Genomic DNA, 18,817 nt, shown 5'->3' with positions numbered 1-18,817 from the left:
AGCATATTCTGGTCTCTATAGTTGTGACTCAGAGTCAGCACGACTCTGGTCATCTATAGGTCTGCTGACTGGTTGACCATCTGATTCCACGCTTCAAGACTGCTTCGATCACTGGGATTGGGATATGTTCGCTTTGCGTCCACAACAACTTGACGAATACGCTGATTCGGTGAGCGAGTTCATTAGAAAGTGCATCAGCGACGTAATACCCAGACAAGAATAAAAATTCCCAAACCAGAAAACGTGGATTGATGGCAGCATTCGCGTGAAACTGAAGCGAACCATTGCTTTTAACCAGGGCAAGGTGACGGAACATGACTGAATACAAACAGTGTAGCTATTCCCTCCGCAAGGCAATCAAACAAGCTAAGTGCCAGTATAGAGACAAAGTAGAGTCGCAATTGACAGCTCAGACACAAGAGGTAGTGGCAGGGTCTACAGTCAATCACAGATTAAAAAAGAAACCAGCCCGTCGCGGACCAGGATGTCTTGCTCCCAGCAGACTAAATAACTTTTTTGCTGCTTTGAGGACAATACAGTGCCACTGACACGGCCCGCTACAAAACCTGCGGGCTCTCCTTCACTGCAGCCGAGGTGAGTAAAAATTTAACGTGTTAACCCTCGCAAGGCTGCAGGCCCGACGGCATTCAGCCGGGTCCTCAGAGCATGCGCAGACCAGCTGGCTGGTGTGTTTACGGACATATTCATTCAATCCTTATCCCGTCTGCTGTTCCACATGCTTCAAGAGGGCCACCACTGTTCCTGTTCCCAAGAAAGCTAAGGTAACTGAGCTAACGACTACCGCCCCGTAGCACTCACTTCCGTCATCATGAAGTGCTTGAGAGACTAGTCAAGGACCATATCACCTCCACCCTACCTGACACCCTAGACCCACTCCAATTTGCTTACCGACCCAATAGGTCCACAGACGACGAAATCGCAACCACACTGCACACTGCACTAACCCATCTGGACAAGAGGAATACCTATGTGAGAATGCTGTTCATCGACTACAGCTCAGCATTTAACACCATAGTACCATCCAAACTCGTCATCAAGCTCGAGACCTGGTCTCGACCCCGCCTTTGCAACTGGGTACTGGACTTCCTGACGGGGCGCCCAGGTGGTGAGGTAGGTAACAACATTCCACCCCGCTGATCCTCAACACTGGGCCCCACAAGGGTGCGTTCTGAGCCCTCCTGTACTCCCTGTTCACCCACGACTGCGTGGCCATGCACGCCTCCAACTCAATCATCAAGTTTGCGGATGACACTACAGTGGTAGGTTTGATTCCACAACGACGAACGGCCTACAGGGAGGAGGTGAGGGCCCTCGGAGTGTGGTGTCAGGAAAATAACTCACACTCAACAAACAAAGGAGATGATTGTGGACTTCAGGAACAGCAGAGGGAGCACCCCCTCATCCACATCGACGGGACAGTAGTGAGAGGGTAGTAAGTTTTAAGTTCCTCGGTGTACACATCACGGACAAACTGAATTGGTCCACCACACAGACAGCGTTGTGAAGAAGGCGCAGCAGCGCCTCTTCAACCTCAGGAGGCTGAAGAAATTTGGCTTGTCACAAAAGACATCACAAACTTCTACAGATGCACAATCGAGAGCATCCTGTCGGGCTGTATCACGGCCTGGTACGGCAACTGTTCCGCCCACAACCGTAAGGCTCTCCGAGGGTAGTGAGGTCTGCACAATGCATCACCGGGGGCAAACTACCTGCCTCCAGGACACTACACACCCGATGTCACAGGAAGGCCATAAAGATCATCAAGGAAACCCACCCGAGCCACTGCTGTTCACCCGCTATATCCCAAGGCGAGGTCAGTAAGGTGCATATAAAGAGGGACCGAGAGACTGAAAACAGTTCTTATCTCAAGGCCATCAGACTGTTAAACAGCCCCACTAACATTTAGTGGCCGCTGCCACATACTGACTCCTCCAGCCTTAATAATGGGATTGATGGAAATGTATGTAAAAATGTATACTAGCCACTTTACAATCACTTTATATTATAATCTAATTTTCTCATTCTCATATTGTATATATACTGTATACTCTTATACATCTACTGCATCTTGCTATGCCGTTCTGTACTCACTCATTCATTATCTTTTATGTACATATTCTCTTTACCTTTATAGTTTGTGTGTAATGTGTTAGGTTAGATTACTCGTTGGCTTTTACTGCATTGTCGGAACTAGAAGCACAAGCATTTCGCTACACTCGCATTAAATTGCTAACCATGTGTATGTGACAAATAAAATTTGGTTTGACTGCAGAGTTACAGCACTATTCTGGTCACCTATAGGTCTGCTGACTGCAGAGTTACAGCACGACTCTGGTCCTCTATAGTCTGCTGACGTCAGAGTTACAGCACTATTCTGGTCATATTAGGTTGCTGACTGCAGAGTTACAGCATTATTTGGTCCTCTATAGGTCTGCTGACTGCAGGGTTACATCACTATTTGGTATCTATAGGTCTGCTGACTGCAGAGTTACAGCATTATTCTGGTCATCTATAGGTCTGCTGACTGCAGAGTTACAGCACGATCTGGTCCTCTATAGGTCTGCTGACTGCAGAGTTACAGCAATATCTTGGTCCTCTATAGGTCTGCTGACTGCAGAGTTCAGCAGCTATTTCTGGTCCTCTATAGTCTGCTGACTGCAGAGTTACAGCACGACTCTGGTCCTCTATAGGTCTGCTGACTGCAGAGTTACAGCACTATTCTGGTCATTATAGGTCTGCTGTCTGCAGAGTTACAGCACTATTCTGGTCATCTATAGGTCTGCTGACTGCAGAGTTACCGCACTATTCTGGTCATCTATAGGTCTGCTGACTGAAGAGTTACAGCACTATTCGGTCCTCTATAGTCTACTGACTGCAGAGTACAGCACTATTCTGGTCATCTATAGGTCTGTCGACTGCAGGGTCTACAGTCCTATTCGGGTCATCTATAGGCCTGCTGACTGCAGGTCTACAGCACTGGTCTACAACTCTGGTCCTCTAGGGTTGGATTTTGTCTGTCTTCTGATCAGAGAATAATAGGTATGGTTGGTTAACCAGCTGTGTGGCTTCTCTGATAAATTAATTGATCAGTTAGGAGCAACAGAGGGCTTCAAAAGCCTAGAGGACTGGAGCTGTGTACTCCTGCTCTACTGATAATTAGGCCTATTACTATGCCTAACTGAATGGATGGGGCAAGTACATCAATAGAGTTTGATTGATGTGAAAAGGATTTTTCCATCATGCTTCCGCCACCAGCAGCACATCATTGGCATGCAATCATCACCCGTGCAGAATCAGATGCACAATATTGACCCAACGATGACACAACGTAACCACAGCAGACGAGATGCCACACAAGGCCTCCTCAGGAGCTTACCCGCGGTAGTGCCCGCCGCCATGGTGGCAGCCACAGGCGACTGGCGCTTACTCACTTGGGAAAGAAATTTGAACAGTAAGCCATCTCGTGCCATGGCAAAGAGAATGCGGGGCAGAGGGAACATGGAGCCCAACAGGCTAAGGAGAGAGAGGGGTCAGGGTTCAAACACAAGACACTTTGAGAAGGAATGGACACCTGCACAACTGTGAAAGTGTGCGTCTGTACCAAGCCCACAAAACTCTGACCAAATAGAATAGAAGCTTCAACAGATGTTTTGATTAATTATGATTGGTCAAAACATGGCTTGGGGGGACATTTTGGTGAATTTTGACAAAGTCACCGGACTTGTTACTCTCCTTTTGGGCAAGGATGATTTTATCTGCATAATATCCTTTCACAGTTGATTGGTGGATACAGTTTCAGCAGCAGTGATGTCAAAGCACTTTCCCCAGCTCTCACCTGCAACTACACCGGAGCTCATTGTGGCAATAAGCGGGGTCTTCGTCTTAGGATTGATTCGGGCTAAGGCTTTGAAAAGCACCCCATCCTCTGCCATAGCATAGATTACACGTGGCATAGGGAAAATGGAACCCAGCAGACTGCATGGAACAGCAGAGACATGCACAAGGACCAACACATTAGTCAGAAGCCCCCAACACACACCGACACTTACACAATACACACCCACACAGTCACACACACACACACTGTACACACAGGAAAGTAATTTCACCAAAGCTAWAGAGCATAATCACAGAGACAGTGTATTTCTTGTCTTATGGCCCCATTCTTCCACTGTTGCTGACAGCATCCCCACTATATCACCTTTCCTGAAGCTCTCTGAAGGTTATTGCAAATAGGACATTGCTCAGGTGTTATTTTGCAGCCTTTAAAAGGCCTGAAGGAAGACCCAGGGGACCCAGAGGTCCCAGAAAACCCAGAGGAGAGGAGAGTTATTGATGTATTAATGGGCAATACTCTTAATGCCAACATGTATATCAGGGTTCCCCAATAGGATGGCCAGGAGGTTATTTTTTTTTTTCCCCCCCCCCCCCCCCACCCCAAGTTTTCAAAGCAATTAAAAAAATAAAAAACATTGTTGGACATAAGACTATAAAATCACCAGGAAATCAGAAAAAAAAGATAAATCTGTTCCCAATTATTCCCACGAATAAATAGAGAAGCATCTGCGATCGTATCCCAATGTAATCAAGGTTTGAAATGATTCTGTTTTTGTTAAGTACTATACAGTGCATTCGGAAAGTATTCAGACCCCTTGACTTTTTCCACGTGTTGTTATATTACAGCCTTATTCTAAAATTGATGAAATATGGATGAAATTTCCCTCATCCATCTACACACAATACCCCATAATGACAAAGTGAAAACAGGTTTGTAGAAATTTTTGCAAATATATTAAAAATCAAAATCAGAGATACCTTATTTACATAAGTATTCAGACCCTTTGCTACGAGACTCAAAATTGATCTCAGGTGCATCTTGTTTCCATTGATCATCCTTGAGATGTTCCTACAACTTGATTGAAGAACACCTGTGGTAAATTCAATTGATTGGACATGATTTAGAAAGGCACACACCTGTCTATATAAGGTCCCACAGTTGACAGTGGATGTCAGAGCCAAAACCAAGCAATGAGGTCAAAGGAATTGTRCGTAGAGTTCCAAAACAGGATTGTGTTGAGGCACACATCTGGGGAAGGGTACTAAAAAATGTTTGCAGCATTGAAGATCCCCAAGAACACAGTGGCCTCCATCATTATTAAATGGAAGAAGTTCCAGGCCACCTGGACCAAACTGAGCAATCGGGGGAGAAGGGCCTTGGTCAGGCAGGTGACCAAGAACCCGATGGTCACTCTGGCAGAGCTCCAGAAATCCTCTGTGAAGATGGGAGAACCTTCCAGAAGGACAACCATCTCTGCAGTACTCCACCAATCAGGCCTTTACTGGAGAGTGGCCAGACGGAAGCCACTCCTCAGTAAATGGCAAATGATAGCTCGCTAGGAGTGTGCCAAAAGGCACCTAAAGACTCTCAGACCATGAGAAACAAGATTCTCTGGTCTGATAAAACCAAGATTAAACTCTTTGGCCTGAATGCCAAGCATCTCATCTGGAGAAAACCGGTGGTATTGTGTGTAGATTGATGAGAACATATATATTTTTTTAATGTAGAATAAGGCTGTAACGTAACAAATGTGGAAAAAGGGAAGTGGTCTGAATACTTTCCGAATGCACTGTATTGCGCAATAATTACTTAAGAAGAGTTGTCAGAGATTGATGTATTGATGTGATGTGTGAGTTACAGTATGAGGCTCTATAGTGGGAAGCCCAGGACCCAGGAAGGAATTCAGTGAACCAAAGGATAAGAAAGATAGAAACAAGTCAAACAGCCAATATCATCAACCCAGAGATATAGCACATCAAGACAGGCAGTTCTCTCAAAACAATATGACTGCAGCTTGGCAGTAGGACAATTAGCAATGAGAATCAATCCAACACATAGACAGTCATTGTAGATTTCGCATTATTTTGGGCTGGATAGGCTAGTTGTCTTGATAATAATGCTCAAAGTTAAACTCTTTTAAAAATAATTTTCCCCATTGAAACCCAGAGAAATCTAGTTAAAACACTACAACAATTAAAAACCTGTTATTCCATTTATTACTTTGTCTTTATTGAGTCTCATCACATTTGACCTAACGGAAAGCTACACGGTAAGCATCCTGTGAATAGCATCACATTCAAGCATGCATAGGAAATGTCCATTACCTGGTTGACAGGGCACACAGTGACCCCACAGCCACCAGATATTTAGCTGGGCCCCAGCCCACATATTCAAAGGCCATGGGCAAGGGGCTCTTCTCATCCAGTAGGTAGTAGGGCATCATGAGGGTGAGGGCAGCAGACACACCAAAGTACGCCAGAAAGCACACCGTCAGAGACACCACGATGCCGATGGGAATGGCTTTTTGAGGGTTCCTTACCTCCTCACCTGGTATACACACGCATACACAGATACAGGTCAAATTCAGATTCAGATCCCCCAGTGGTTTAGGTTGACCTATGGGATTATTTGACTCTGCAACCATGTACCTTGTTGATCCATGATAGTGCATGTTTTGAGATGGAATGATCTACATTGATGTTGGGTATTGTCTTAAAAGACACACCTGTTGTTGCGATGCAGTCAAATCCGACAAAGGCATAGAAGCAGGTGGCAGCTCCAGCCAGGGTCCCACTGAAGCCAAATGGCATGAACCCCCCTGCACCATAATCACTGGTCACATTCGCAGTCACAGACAGGTTCCTGGAATACATAAGAGGGGTAAACAGAGGGGCATACTGAAACGTTACTGACACATTTCAGTGTTCATAATATTAGTAGTGGGACATATGGTGATTGATTGTGAGCATATTCAAGTATAGATTATTATAATGCATAAAAGCATGCGTGCCTACGGAAAGTATTCACACCCCTGGACTTTTTCCACATTTTGTTGTTACAGTCAGAATAAAAAAATGATTAAATTGAGATTTTATGTTTATGGCTTATGAATACCTCATAATGTCAGTGGAATTATATTTTTCAAAATGTTTACAAAATCTGAAATGTCTTGTCAATAAGTATTCAACCCCTTTGTTATGGCAAGCCTAAATAAGTTCAAGGGTAAACATGTGCTTAAAAAGTCGCATAATATGTTGCATGGACTCTGTGTGCAATAATAGTGTTTAACATGATTTTTGAATGACTACCTCATCTCTGTACCCCATACATCCACTTATCTGTAAGGTCCCTCAGTCAAGCAGTGAATTTCAAACACAGATTCAACCACAAATACCAGGGAAAGGGCACCTATTGGTAGATAGGTAAAAATAAAATAAAAAAAGCAGACATTGAATGTCCCTTTGAGAAAGGTGAAGTTATTAATTACACTTAGGATGGTGTATAAATACACCCAGTCACTACAAAGATAAAGGAGTCCTTCCTAACTCAGTTCCCAGAGAGGAAGGAAACCGCTCAGGGATTTCACCATGAGGCCAATGGTGACTTTAAAACAGTTATAGAGTTTAATGGCTGTAATAGGAGAAAACTGAGGATGCATCAACAACATTGTAGTTACTCCACAATACTAACCTAAATGACAGAGTGAAAAGAAGGAAGCCTATACAGAATATAAAAATTCCAAAACATACATCCTTTTTGCAACAAGGCACTAAAGTATCCCACTGAAGGAAGCAGGGTTGGTCCTGGTCTGTCCCTGGATGGGAGACCAGATGCTGCTGGAAGTGGTGTTGGAGGGCCAGTAGGAGGCACTCTTTCCTCTGGTCTAAAAAAAATATCATAATGCCCCAGCGCAGTGATTGGGGACATTGCCCTGTGTACGGTGTGGCTTTCGGATGTGACATTAAACGGATGTCCTGACTCTCTGTGGTCACTAAAGATCCCATGGCACTTATCGTAAGAGTAAGGTTGTTAACCCTGTCCTGGCTAAATTCCCAATCTGGCCCACATACAATCATCCCCAGCCTCCAATTGGCTCATTCTTACCCAGGTCGTTGCTGTAAATGAGAATGTGTTCTCAGTCAACTTACCTGGTAAAATAAGGGTTAAATATAAAAATATTTAAATAATTAATACTGAATAATACTGAACACAAAGTGTTATGTTACTGAGTGTCACTTTCCATAGTTTCAAGCATAGTGATAGCAGTATCATGTTATGGGTCATCTTTAAGGACTGGGGAGTTTTTAAAGATAAAAAAATATATGGAATGGGGCTAAGCACAGGCAAAATCCTAGAGGAAAACCTGGTTCAGTCTGCTTTCCACCAAACACTGGGAGATGAATTCACCTTCAACACAAGGCCAAATCTACACTGAGTTGCTTACCAAGAAGACAGTGAATGTTCCTGAGTGGCCGAGTTACAGTTTTGATTTAAATCTGCTTGAAAATCTATGGCATAACCTGAAGATTTTTGTCTAGCAATGATCAACAACCAATTTGACAGAGCTTGAATAATTTTGGAAAAGAATAATGGGCAAATGTTGCACAATCCAGGTGTGGAAAGCTCTMAGAGACTTACCCAGAAAGAATCAGCCTGTAATCACTGCCAAAGGTGATTCTGACATGTATTGGCTCAGGGTGTTGAATACTTATGTAATCAAGATATATTAGTGTTTTATTTTTCATTATTATTATTATTTATTTTTACAAATGTTAGAGTTTTGGCTTCCATTTTGTAGATTTAAATCCCACTTTGTAACACAACAAAATGTGGAAAAGTCAAGGGGTGTGAATACTTTCTGAAGGCACTGTGCATACATATTGTATTTATTGAGATAGGACAGTGACGAGGAGACAGGAAAGTAGGAGAGATTTTGAGTCATAAGAGCATGGGTTGGACCCATGAACCTATGCTGACTCTGGTATACATGTGCCAGGGTCTGCAGGCAAACAGGCCACATCGATAAGAAATCTTGTGAAACACTTAGTGTCCTCACAATAGCCAGGTCACCTCCAATCCTTACCGTTTAACAATGGTGACATTGATGAGAGTTTCTTCAGAGATTTTCCAGTTGAGTGTGTCTCCCTTCACGAAGCCAGAGACGATGACAAACAAGAGGACCAGCACGTTGACAGCAGTGAAGACCTTGTTCACCCAGGCTGACTCCTTCACTCCAAACGACAGGAGGCCTGAGGGAGGAAACAACAAAGAAGAATATAGAGTCCAACATACTCCGCATCAGGGACTCAACTTACTGAATAAATACACAGTGTCACATGTGCAGGGTTGGGGAGTAAATTATTACTTGTAATCAGCTACGTGTAATCAATTACAAAAAAKCTGTTACTGTAATCAGTTACGTCACCAGCTAAAATATTGTAATCAGATCACAGATACTTTTGGAAAACTAGATGATTAATTATTTGATTACTTTTAAATTCAGAAAGGATGTTTGCGAAAAAATACATTGACAAGTTTAAGTTTGTTCCACCTGAGCGAGTCTGACCACAGATCAGAGACCACTATGATGACACACCAAATGTGTTTGATGGATAATTTTTGTCTTCTTCTAATTAAGGGGAAAGTAATTCAAAAGTAACTGAAAGTAATCACATTACATTACAGCGTTTGGGTAATCCAAAAGTAACGTTACTGATTACAATTTTGGACATGTAACTGTAACGGATTGCATTTAGAAAATAAACTACCCAACCCTGGGTTTGAGACATGAGTGTCCATGATATGTGAAGAATGTTACACACCTCCAGCCCAWGTATTGAGTAAAGGTGAAATATTTATCTTACATCTTGTTAAATACCTACCAACTATGATCTGAGATGATGTTTTAAGTGTTACATTTCTGGTCATTTTGTCAGGTGATCCAAACCAAAGGTGTATTATTATCATATCCTAACCCTAGGAAACTAACACCACTACTCCCAGTATCTAAGACCTTTAGAACAGCAAACATTGCATCTCTATGGAGGTTTGCCTTCCGGAACATTGGAGTAATCCAATCACTGCAGATTAGAGTTTTTGGCTCAGCAGCAGTTAAAACACATGATGACTTTTAACAGTTTCTGATTGTTCCACAGAAAAGTCTTGTTGACATCTACACACAGTGTCCCTCTGAAAGTGGTGAACTCTCTAGCCATGTCAAGCTTCTGTGTAATGTGTAACAGTAGCTTCAGAGGGCTTGTCAGTTCTCCTGAACAGAGAGGAGCACTGCCTGGGTAGCTCTGACACCGACAAGGCAGACATTCAGGGAAAGAGGGCCTCTCCACCATGTGAGTACTACCACTCACCAAACAACCTTCTGCCATTCCTTATTACATTGAAAACGTGGACCAAAAAATTGCTGCTTATACGAATGCCCATTGATATGGAAAAAATACCCATTCCAATTTCTGTTGATATACAGTTCTGACAGTCAGCGGATCAGATGTAGTGTGCGTCCCAAATGGCACCCTATTCCCTATATAGTACACTAAGTTTGACCAGGGCCCTATGGCCCTAAAGTAGTGCACTACAAAGAGAATAGGGTGCCATTTGGGACAAAGAGGTAGAGTTCTAAACAGCAGCTCAGTTAGCCACAGTTGCTACAGTTCTTTACCTGACAGAAGTAGAATGAGACAGACTGCAAAGAAGTCTGGGTAATGAGCCAGGCCTGGAGAGTTCATGCTGAAGTAGGTCTTGCAGAACGTCTCAATGTGTCCTCCAATCAGCTCATCAAATGTCCCGCTCCAAGCCCTGGCCACACTGGAGGTGCCTGTGAGAGGGGAATATAGAGTAGAAATGTTCTACCATTATGTTCCGTTAGCAGTCAAACTCAGCATAGTATATGTTACTTCAAAATAAAAGTTAATGCGGACAGTATAGTATATTTAGACTGCTATAACAAACTCACCTATCACATAGGAGAGGATGAGGTTCCAGCCAGTGATGAAGGCCCACAGCTCTCCAACTGTTACATAGCTGTACAGGTAGGCTGAGCCAGTCTTGGGCACACGGGCTCCAAACTCAGCATAGCAGAGGCCCGCCATGACAGAGGCCAGGGCAGCGATGAGGAAGGAGACCACAATGCTGGGGCCTGAGTTTCCCTTGGCCACCTCTCCAGCCAGAACATAGACCCCAGCCCCCAGGGTGCTGCCCACGCCCAGGGCGATGAGATCCACGGTACCCAGGCAGCGGCACAGCTTGGAGTCCTCCAGACTGTTGAGATCCACCACCTTCCTCCTCACCAGGGAGCGGCCGAATGACAACACATGACCCATCATCCTGGCAGCAAGGACTGGGGGAGGGGAGAACATGGTTTAGTGTGTGAGTGTGTGTATGTGTGTGTGTGTGTGTGCGTGTGTGTGTGTGTGTGTGACAGTGTGTGTAACTGTGTGGGTGTGTAACTTTGTGTGTGCGTGTGTGCGTGGGTGTGTGGTCAGTGCGGCACACTATACGGTTTGATACAGAACACAGACAAAGCTGAGGAAATGCATTTTTTTTATTATAGTACGGGTGGAGACAGGGACATGTCTCATCAAAGCACATAGGGGGGGGGGGGGGGGGGGGGGGGGGGGGGGGGGGGGGGGTCAAGCCAGTTGAGATAACACCATGGTTACTATTGACGTTCTTGCTGTATATATTTGGATAGGGGCTCGTTTTAGCATTCAGGAGGCAAATCCATTGTGAAGCCTGAAGTCTTTCAGCAGGCCAGTTTGTTTTGGCAAGGGGCTTCCTCTGAGTTTGAGCAGCCCTTTCTAAAAGGTCCCCTCATAAATCCTATAGAAGAGCAGACCTTCTTAAAATGTCCCCTCATGAATCCTAAAAAAATGCCTCAAGCTGCAATTACATAACCTGGGAAATAAAAACGAGTACCCGATTTTGACAGCTGAAAGCCGTTATGAGCAAACCATTGATTAACCATGTCATATGTGTGTCAGAAGATGAGAGTATTGGCCAACACTTTGTTGTCACTATAGCAGATCCTCATTGTATCCTCATTATAACCCTTTGTCCGGGGGTACGGTGCATGCAGACCTATACTGGGGTCAGAAATGGCACCCTATTCCCTTTATAGTGCACTACTTTTGACCAGGGACCATCAAAGGTAGTGCACTATAGAGGGAATATGGTGCCATTTGGGACGRACACCTAAAGACTCAAATGGCTGAACAAGAGGCCTGAGGGTACTCATATGATATAATAGGGCCATTACATTGGCTCTGGTTACTAATTGATGTACCGTACATCTATAAAGAGAAAATGCAGAAGTTCAAACGCATAGCCTCGCTGGGCTTTAATGCAACACTGTCTCTTTGTATTACTTTGATTGTGGGGGAGCTTCGCAACAAAATCTTTCAACAAATGTATTTATATGCAGGTTTTCATTTGATGTATTTGTCTATGTCTAGGAAGTGGAAAAAATAACTGTTTGTACCAACTGCTCTCTAATGAATAGTTTCAGCTTGTGACTGAAGTTAAATCTTCTTCTTTTCAACCAGCACATTTAGCATCTGTGTTTTGAAAGAACACTGACTACCATCTCACTGTGTTTTTAATGAACACTGAGTACCAATACAATGTGTTTTTAATGAACACTGACTACCAATTCAATGTGTTTTTAATGAACACTGACTACCATCTCACTGTGTTTTTAATGAACACTGACTACCATCTCACTGTGTTTTTAATGAACACTGACTACNTTAATGAACACTGACTACCATCTCACTGTGTTTTTAATGAACACTGACTTCCATCTCACTGTGTTTTTAATGAACACTGACTTCCATCTCACTGTACATTGTTGCCCATTAAAGTGTGTCCTTTTCATCCCAGAGAAATGCTATGCTCCATCTGACAATACATGAACATACCAATCTGACCTCTATAATGGCCAATTCAGAATACAGTTGAGTTGCACTAAACAGCGGGAGGTCCTCATAATGCCCTACCAAATCCCTTTGATAGAGGCTGCCATGTATTGCTAACACTTTAAGTACTACCGTTATAAAAGCTGACATTGTAAGTAGTTATTACAACTTTTTAAGCAGTTATTACAACTTGTTAAGCAGTTATTACAACAATGAGCTAACATTACAACGCATACACATATAATATCAAGCGGGCACAGAAGTCGATAAGTCGAATCAATAGATGGATATATAGATAGAATGCATGTTATGTCTATAAGTCTATGCAGACTCCTCATAACACACCACCTACCTGTCAAGAAGACAAAGACGAATATATGGTATTCAAGTTTCAACTTTGTTAAATATGGAGACACTCAAAGGTCCTGTGCACCTCACGCGGACCGGACAGAAAACTTCCCTAGATTCCTCTCCAACAGGAAGTCACAGGGAAGCAGGCCACACAGGGAGCTCATGGACTACAGACAGAGACCAGGCTCTATGTAAAGTTCACTACCTCTGTCTGTTCACAGCTCATGTTCTCTGATATGTAAACCAGTGTAGAGTACTAGGCTATTTTTACTCCTCCCCTCGCTCCATCCCCAAAATATCTTTCTTCATAAGCTCTTCCCCTGCCATGCCCCTGGCCCGAGCTACTGAACCATCACCACTACGGTACAGTGACCCCCCCCCCCCGAGGAGGGAGGGAACAGGGGAGGACAAAGGGGTGGGTAATAGGGTAATGAGGGAGAGAGAGGGTATCTGGTCCACGATTGTGTTCAGAGGGAGGCAATAATGTACCACAATAAGTCCAGGTCTTCAGGTCAACAGCCCACAGACCATGAGAGGGAGAGGGAGAGGGAGAGGGAGAGGGAGAGGGAAAGGGAGAGAGGGACAGAGGGAGAGAGGGACAGAGGGAGAGAGGGAGGGAGGGAGAGAGAGGGAGAGGGAGGGAGGGAGCAGGCATCTTTCTCTCTCCCCTTTTTTACTTAAAAAATGTTATTTCTAATGCACACACATGCCAGACAGAACCCAGCTGCCTGGGTACTTACTGACCACTGATAAATGGTTAGGCATCTAACGTTGACAAACATTGAAACAGACACATCTGTTTGCTCAGTGCAGCCTAGGGGAGTGCTGCTAAAAGCATGGGTGCTGATTGGTCAATGGGGTGGAGGAGCTGCTAGTGCCAGAGGTATAGAGTCCTTTTAATGGAAGACAGTTGCACAATGTTCCCTTCGCAACTAGAGTCACAGCCATCAAAGTATTGAATCAATACTATCCTAGAGATCCATTTACATACTGTACTGTAAAATACAAAAAGCCCAAAACACAATCATATACTTGATATATAGTTGAAAATATCACATATTTGCTGTCAAGTCAAACATTCTTTATATTTGCTAAGTTAACACATTTTTTATGGTTGCTATTTGCATGTGAATTTCAAATGTGGTGCATCACCAGCTGAACCCAGCAGCAGACTTCAGTGGGAAGGTCACAGCTGACAGCCCAGAGTCTGTCTCTCTCTCTCTCTCTCTCTCTCTCTCTCTCTCTCTCTCTCTCTCTCTTCTAACTGCTATAGCCAATCACTCTCAGAAGAACCAAACAAAGGCCCGAATCAAGACACACACCATTGGCTTTCAGTGTTTCCAAACAAAAAAAGACCAGTTTTATCAAGTTGTTATTCTTGAACCCACGTAAAAATAATGAGAGATGTTGAATGCATTATAAGAGCACATTCTTTTAGCTTTTTGCCATTCTCAGTGCAGGTGGTACATAAAGCCCTGAAATCCTTAGATCAGAGAAAGCCTGCAGGTCCTGATCTTTTGGATCCCTGCTTTTTAAATCTGGCAGCTGATTTCATAGCTGAACCACTTACATATCTGTTCAATCTAACCCTGGAATGTAATGAAATTCAGAAAATCTGGAAATCAGCATTTGTCCTACCACTTTTAAAAGGGGGAGATCCAACTCTTTTAAATAATTATAGGCCAATCTCAAAGCTGTCACCCCTGGTGAAAATACTTGAAACCCTTGTGAGTGAACAGCTAAAAGAGTTTTTATTTACTAACTCTATTTTATCAATGTACCAATCGGGTGTCAGGAAGCTTCAGGAGGGCTTCAGGAGGCATCACTGAAGCCCTTGACAAAAAACAGCACTGTGTCTCACTTTTTATTGATCTCTCTAAGGCTTTTGATACAGTTGATCATGATCTCTAAGGCAGAGATTGTCGAGTGTAGGTCTTTCAGAGCATGCAGTTGCATGGTTTGCTAACTATCTGTCTGATAGTGATGGGCTTATGTCTGTTAAATTGTTTGTCTTTAACGGTGTGCCCCAAGCTCTGTACTTGGTCCTCTCTTATTCAGTATTTATATAAATGATTTAGACAAAAATGTCCAAATTGCGCAACTTAATTTTTATGCTGATGATACTGTTATTTACTGTTGTGCCTCGTCTCTTACAAAAGCTTTCCAGAACTTGCAAACTGCTTTTTATACTGTTCAACATACCTTGTGTCAATTGAAGCTTATCCTCAATACTGACAAAACTAAACTAATGGTGTTTTCTAAAGCAAGAAATAGACCTCTGAACCTTTCACCTATTACTACCTGTCAGGGCAAGGAGATTGAGGTTGTAACCTCATATAAATATCTTGGAATTTTAATTGATGACGGCCTCTCTTTTAAATTGCATATTCAACAACTTACAAAAAAATGTAGGCTGAAATTGGGATTTTATTTTAGGAATAAGGCCTGTTTTTATTTTTTAGCCAGAAGGAGGCTAGTATCAGCTACATGTATGCCTTTACTAAACTATGGGGATATTTTATATATGAATGCTTCCGCTCAGTGTTTGAGATCAATTGGCACCCTTTACCATGGCACTTTGAGATTTATTTTAAACTGCAAAACCCTTACGCACCACTGCACTTTGTATACCAGGGTTGGCTGGCCTCTAGTCACTCGTAGGCTCAGTCACTGGTATTATTTTATTTATAAAGCCATTTTGGGTTTACTACCTTTTTATTTGGGCAATTTTATTGTTCAGAAATGTGGTGGGTACTCTCTTCGTTCGCTGGACTTTATCCTGCTAACTGTTCCAAATGTCCGAACTGAATTTGGTAAAAGGGCTTTTATGTACTCTGCGCCATCGTCTTGGAACGCCTTACAAAATACTTTTAAACTGGAAGAACTTGTCCCGATTGGTATTTTTAAATCACTGATGAATGATCTTGAGACTGATTCCCTGACCTGTCAATATTTTTAATTTGCTGTTTTTGATTTTTGTTATACTCTTGTGAATTCTATGGTTTTTACTAGATTACTTGTAGTTTTTCATGTTGTCTGTCTGTAATTTTTTGTAATGACTTGGTGCTGCCTATCTTGGCCAGGACGCTCTTGAAAAAGAGATTTTAAATCTCAATGAGCCCTTCCTGGTTAAATAAAGGTTAAATAAAATAAAATAAATTCCACAGACAATGGCGGTGGAAGAATAGGCTACTCCTGACCCCTATAAGTTAACACAGTCATGTGAGGTCACATCCATGGTCACATTCATCTGTAATGCTCTTTAGACATGATACAAGACTGTTCTATGTCATTATGTCCAGCAATAGTTTTAATGCAACCAATGTTACCATGGCACAGATGGAAAGAACAAAGTGGGGCACTCCCCCGGTTTATATGTTGACACAGACTAATTGTGTAAAGCCTATTGAATACATTTGTCCGTGGACGATAACTGATTGACCCAGCTACACAACCGTGGACATGGTCAACAGAATGAAGACTGTTTGTCGTGTAGGCACTGGGCAGCTCGCTCCACTTAACACTGCTGTCACCAGGAAATGTTGGAGTGAATGATTAGTGATGATAAGATAGGGAACGGCTCCGAGTAGAAGCATTAAGCATTGGGATACACCAATAGCACCAAAATAGATTATCGTATGGTCCAATGACAGCACTACACAGAGTCAAGTACTGACATGTAGCCTATACACTTTCCATCAACGTTTTATTTCAGATTAGTCCACTGTTGATACAGTTTCCAAAATGTTTTGCATGTCAGAAGTCAAGTTTTCAAGATATTGGACTTTCAAGAAGCAAAGTGTCACATGCCACATCATCACGATGATGCAAATTTTTTAGTTGATTTTCCCTTTAAAAAAATCAAAAGGATTAAAGTCCCTCAAATGGACAAATAAGAGATGGGCGAGTAGGCAAAGGGCACAATTGTTCACCTCTGGTCTGAAGTTTTTGGAAGCCTGATGAAAACAGCTAGAGGACAGGTTACGGCTGTTAAAATGACACGTCAGAGCACCACACATGCAACAGGAGTCCTACGTCGTACCCTTTAATAGAACAGCCTTTCTGAAAATGGAATAGCCAGATTAGAGGTCTAGACTTGAATCAGCTTTCGCGGCACTTGTATTTTTTATTTCTTTTTTTTACATCCAGACAGATTAGTTCCAAGACCTTGTTCAGCCAAACCAAAGAGTTAGCAAAATAAGGGCCCTTTCTAACATAAACTTTTAATCGCGAGTCAAGAGTCATTCTCAAAGGATTTTCAACATAAAAAAAATGAGTAAATGGGCTATGCATGGAAAATAATATAATTAAAGATGTAGGCTGTCACCGAGGTGATATAGGCCTAACTGATGTAGGTAGATGGTAGGCCTGTCATCCAGGTGATATAAGCCTAACTGATGTAGGTAGATGGTAGGCCTGTCATCATTAGGGCCCTTCCATCCAGGTGAATAAGCTAACTGATGGAGGTAATGGTATCCTGTCAATCCAGCGGTGATATAAGCCTAAACTGTTAGGTAGGCATGACGTAGCCTCATCCAGGTGATATAAGCCCTAACTGATGTAGGTAGATGGTAGGCCTTGTCATCCAGTGATATAGGCCTAAACTGATGTAGAGTAGATGGTAGGCCTGTCATCCAGTGATATAAGCCTAACTGATGTAGGTAGATGGAAGCCTGTCATCAAGGTGATATACGCCTAACTGATGTAGGTAGATGAAGCCTGTCATCAAGGTGATATACGCCCCTAACTGATGTAGGTAGATGGAAGGCCTGTCATCAGAGTGATATACGCCTAACTGATGTAGCGTAGATGGTAGGCCTGAGTCATCCAGGTGATATACAAGGCCTAACTGATTTAGTAAATGATAGCCTCGTCACATCCAGTGATAGCGCCTAACTGATGTAGTAGATGTAGGCCTGTCATCACACGGTATAAGGCCTAACTGATGATAGGTAGATGGTAGCCTGATCCATCCAGCTAATATAAGCCTAACTTTGTAGGTAGATGTAGGCCTGTCATCCAGGTGATATAGGCCTAACTATGTAGGTAGATGGTAGGCCTGGTTCATCGCACGAGGTGATATAAGCCTAAACTGATGTAAGGTAGATGGAACCTGTCATCAAGTGATAACGCCTAACGATGTAGTAGAATGGAAGCCTGTTCATCCAGAGTGACATACGCCTAACTAGACATGTATGTAGCATGGAGGCCTGTTACTATACGAACTGAGTAGGTATACCTGTATCGCCTAAACTGATTAGGTAATTAGGTAGCCTGTCATCCAGCGCTGATCAGGTAAGACCTAACTGATATTAGGTAAAGATTAGGCCTGTCATCCAGGGATATAAGCCTAACTGATGTAAGGTAAGATGGTAGGCCTGTCACCAGGTGATATAACCTAAACTGATGTAGGTAGTGAGTAGCGCCTGTCATCCAGGTGTAATAAGCCTAACTGATTTAGCGTAGAATGGTAGGCCTGTCATGCAGGTGATATAACCTAAACTGTGATGTAGGTAGATTGTAGGCCTGTCATCCAGGTGATATTAAGCCTAACTGATGTAAGTAGATGGTAGGCCTGTCATCCACGTTGATTATAGCCTAACTGATGTAGGCGTAGCATGTTAGGTCTGTTCATTCAGCGTGATATACGCCTAACTGATGTAGCCGTAGATATCTCTCT

The 18,817-nt window shown here is 43.0% G+C and overlaps 1 protein-coding gene across 3 annotated transcripts in view; it reads right to left on the bottom strand.

Moving 5' to 3' along the window:
• Positions 1-18,817, bottom strand: part of slc7a2 (solute carrier family 7 member 2) — a 51,993-nt gene that overhangs the window by 17,626 nt on the left and 15,550 nt on the right. The window contains exons 1-7 of one of the 3 annotated variants that reach the window (XM_023992191.2): positions 13,139-13,421; positions 10,827-11,210; positions 10,533-10,688; positions 8,943-9,108; positions 6,585-6,721; positions 6,184-6,406; positions 3,857-3,996 (exon numbers count right to left, since the gene is read on the bottom strand). In XM_023992191.2, the coding sequence (XP_023847959.1) occupies positions 3,857-3,996; positions 6,184-6,406; positions 6,585-6,721; positions 8,943-9,108; positions 10,533-10,688; positions 10,827-11,196 (1,192 nt within the window). In that variant the 5' untranslated portion in view covers positions 11,197-11,210; positions 13,139-13,421. Of the gene's footprint in view, positions 1-3,397; positions 3,535-3,856; positions 3,997-6,183; positions 6,407-6,584; positions 6,722-8,942; positions 9,109-10,532; positions 10,689-10,826; positions 11,211-13,138; positions 13,422-18,817 lie in introns of those variants that run through there. The other 2 variants (XM_023992192.2, XM_070444701.1) reach the window with 2 other exon arrangements.

The sequence above is a fragment of the Salvelinus sp. IW2-2015 genome, linkage group LG8, assembly GCF_002910315.2.
Source record: "Salvelinus sp. IW2-2015 linkage group LG8, ASM291031v2, whole genome shotgun sequence".
Lineage (NCBI taxonomy): Eukaryota > Metazoa > Chordata > Actinopteri > Salmoniformes > Salmonidae > Salvelinus > Salvelinus sp. IW2-2015.
The sequence above is the reverse complement of the archived record's forward strand: the minus strand, read 5'-3'. Positions and strand labels throughout refer to the sequence as shown.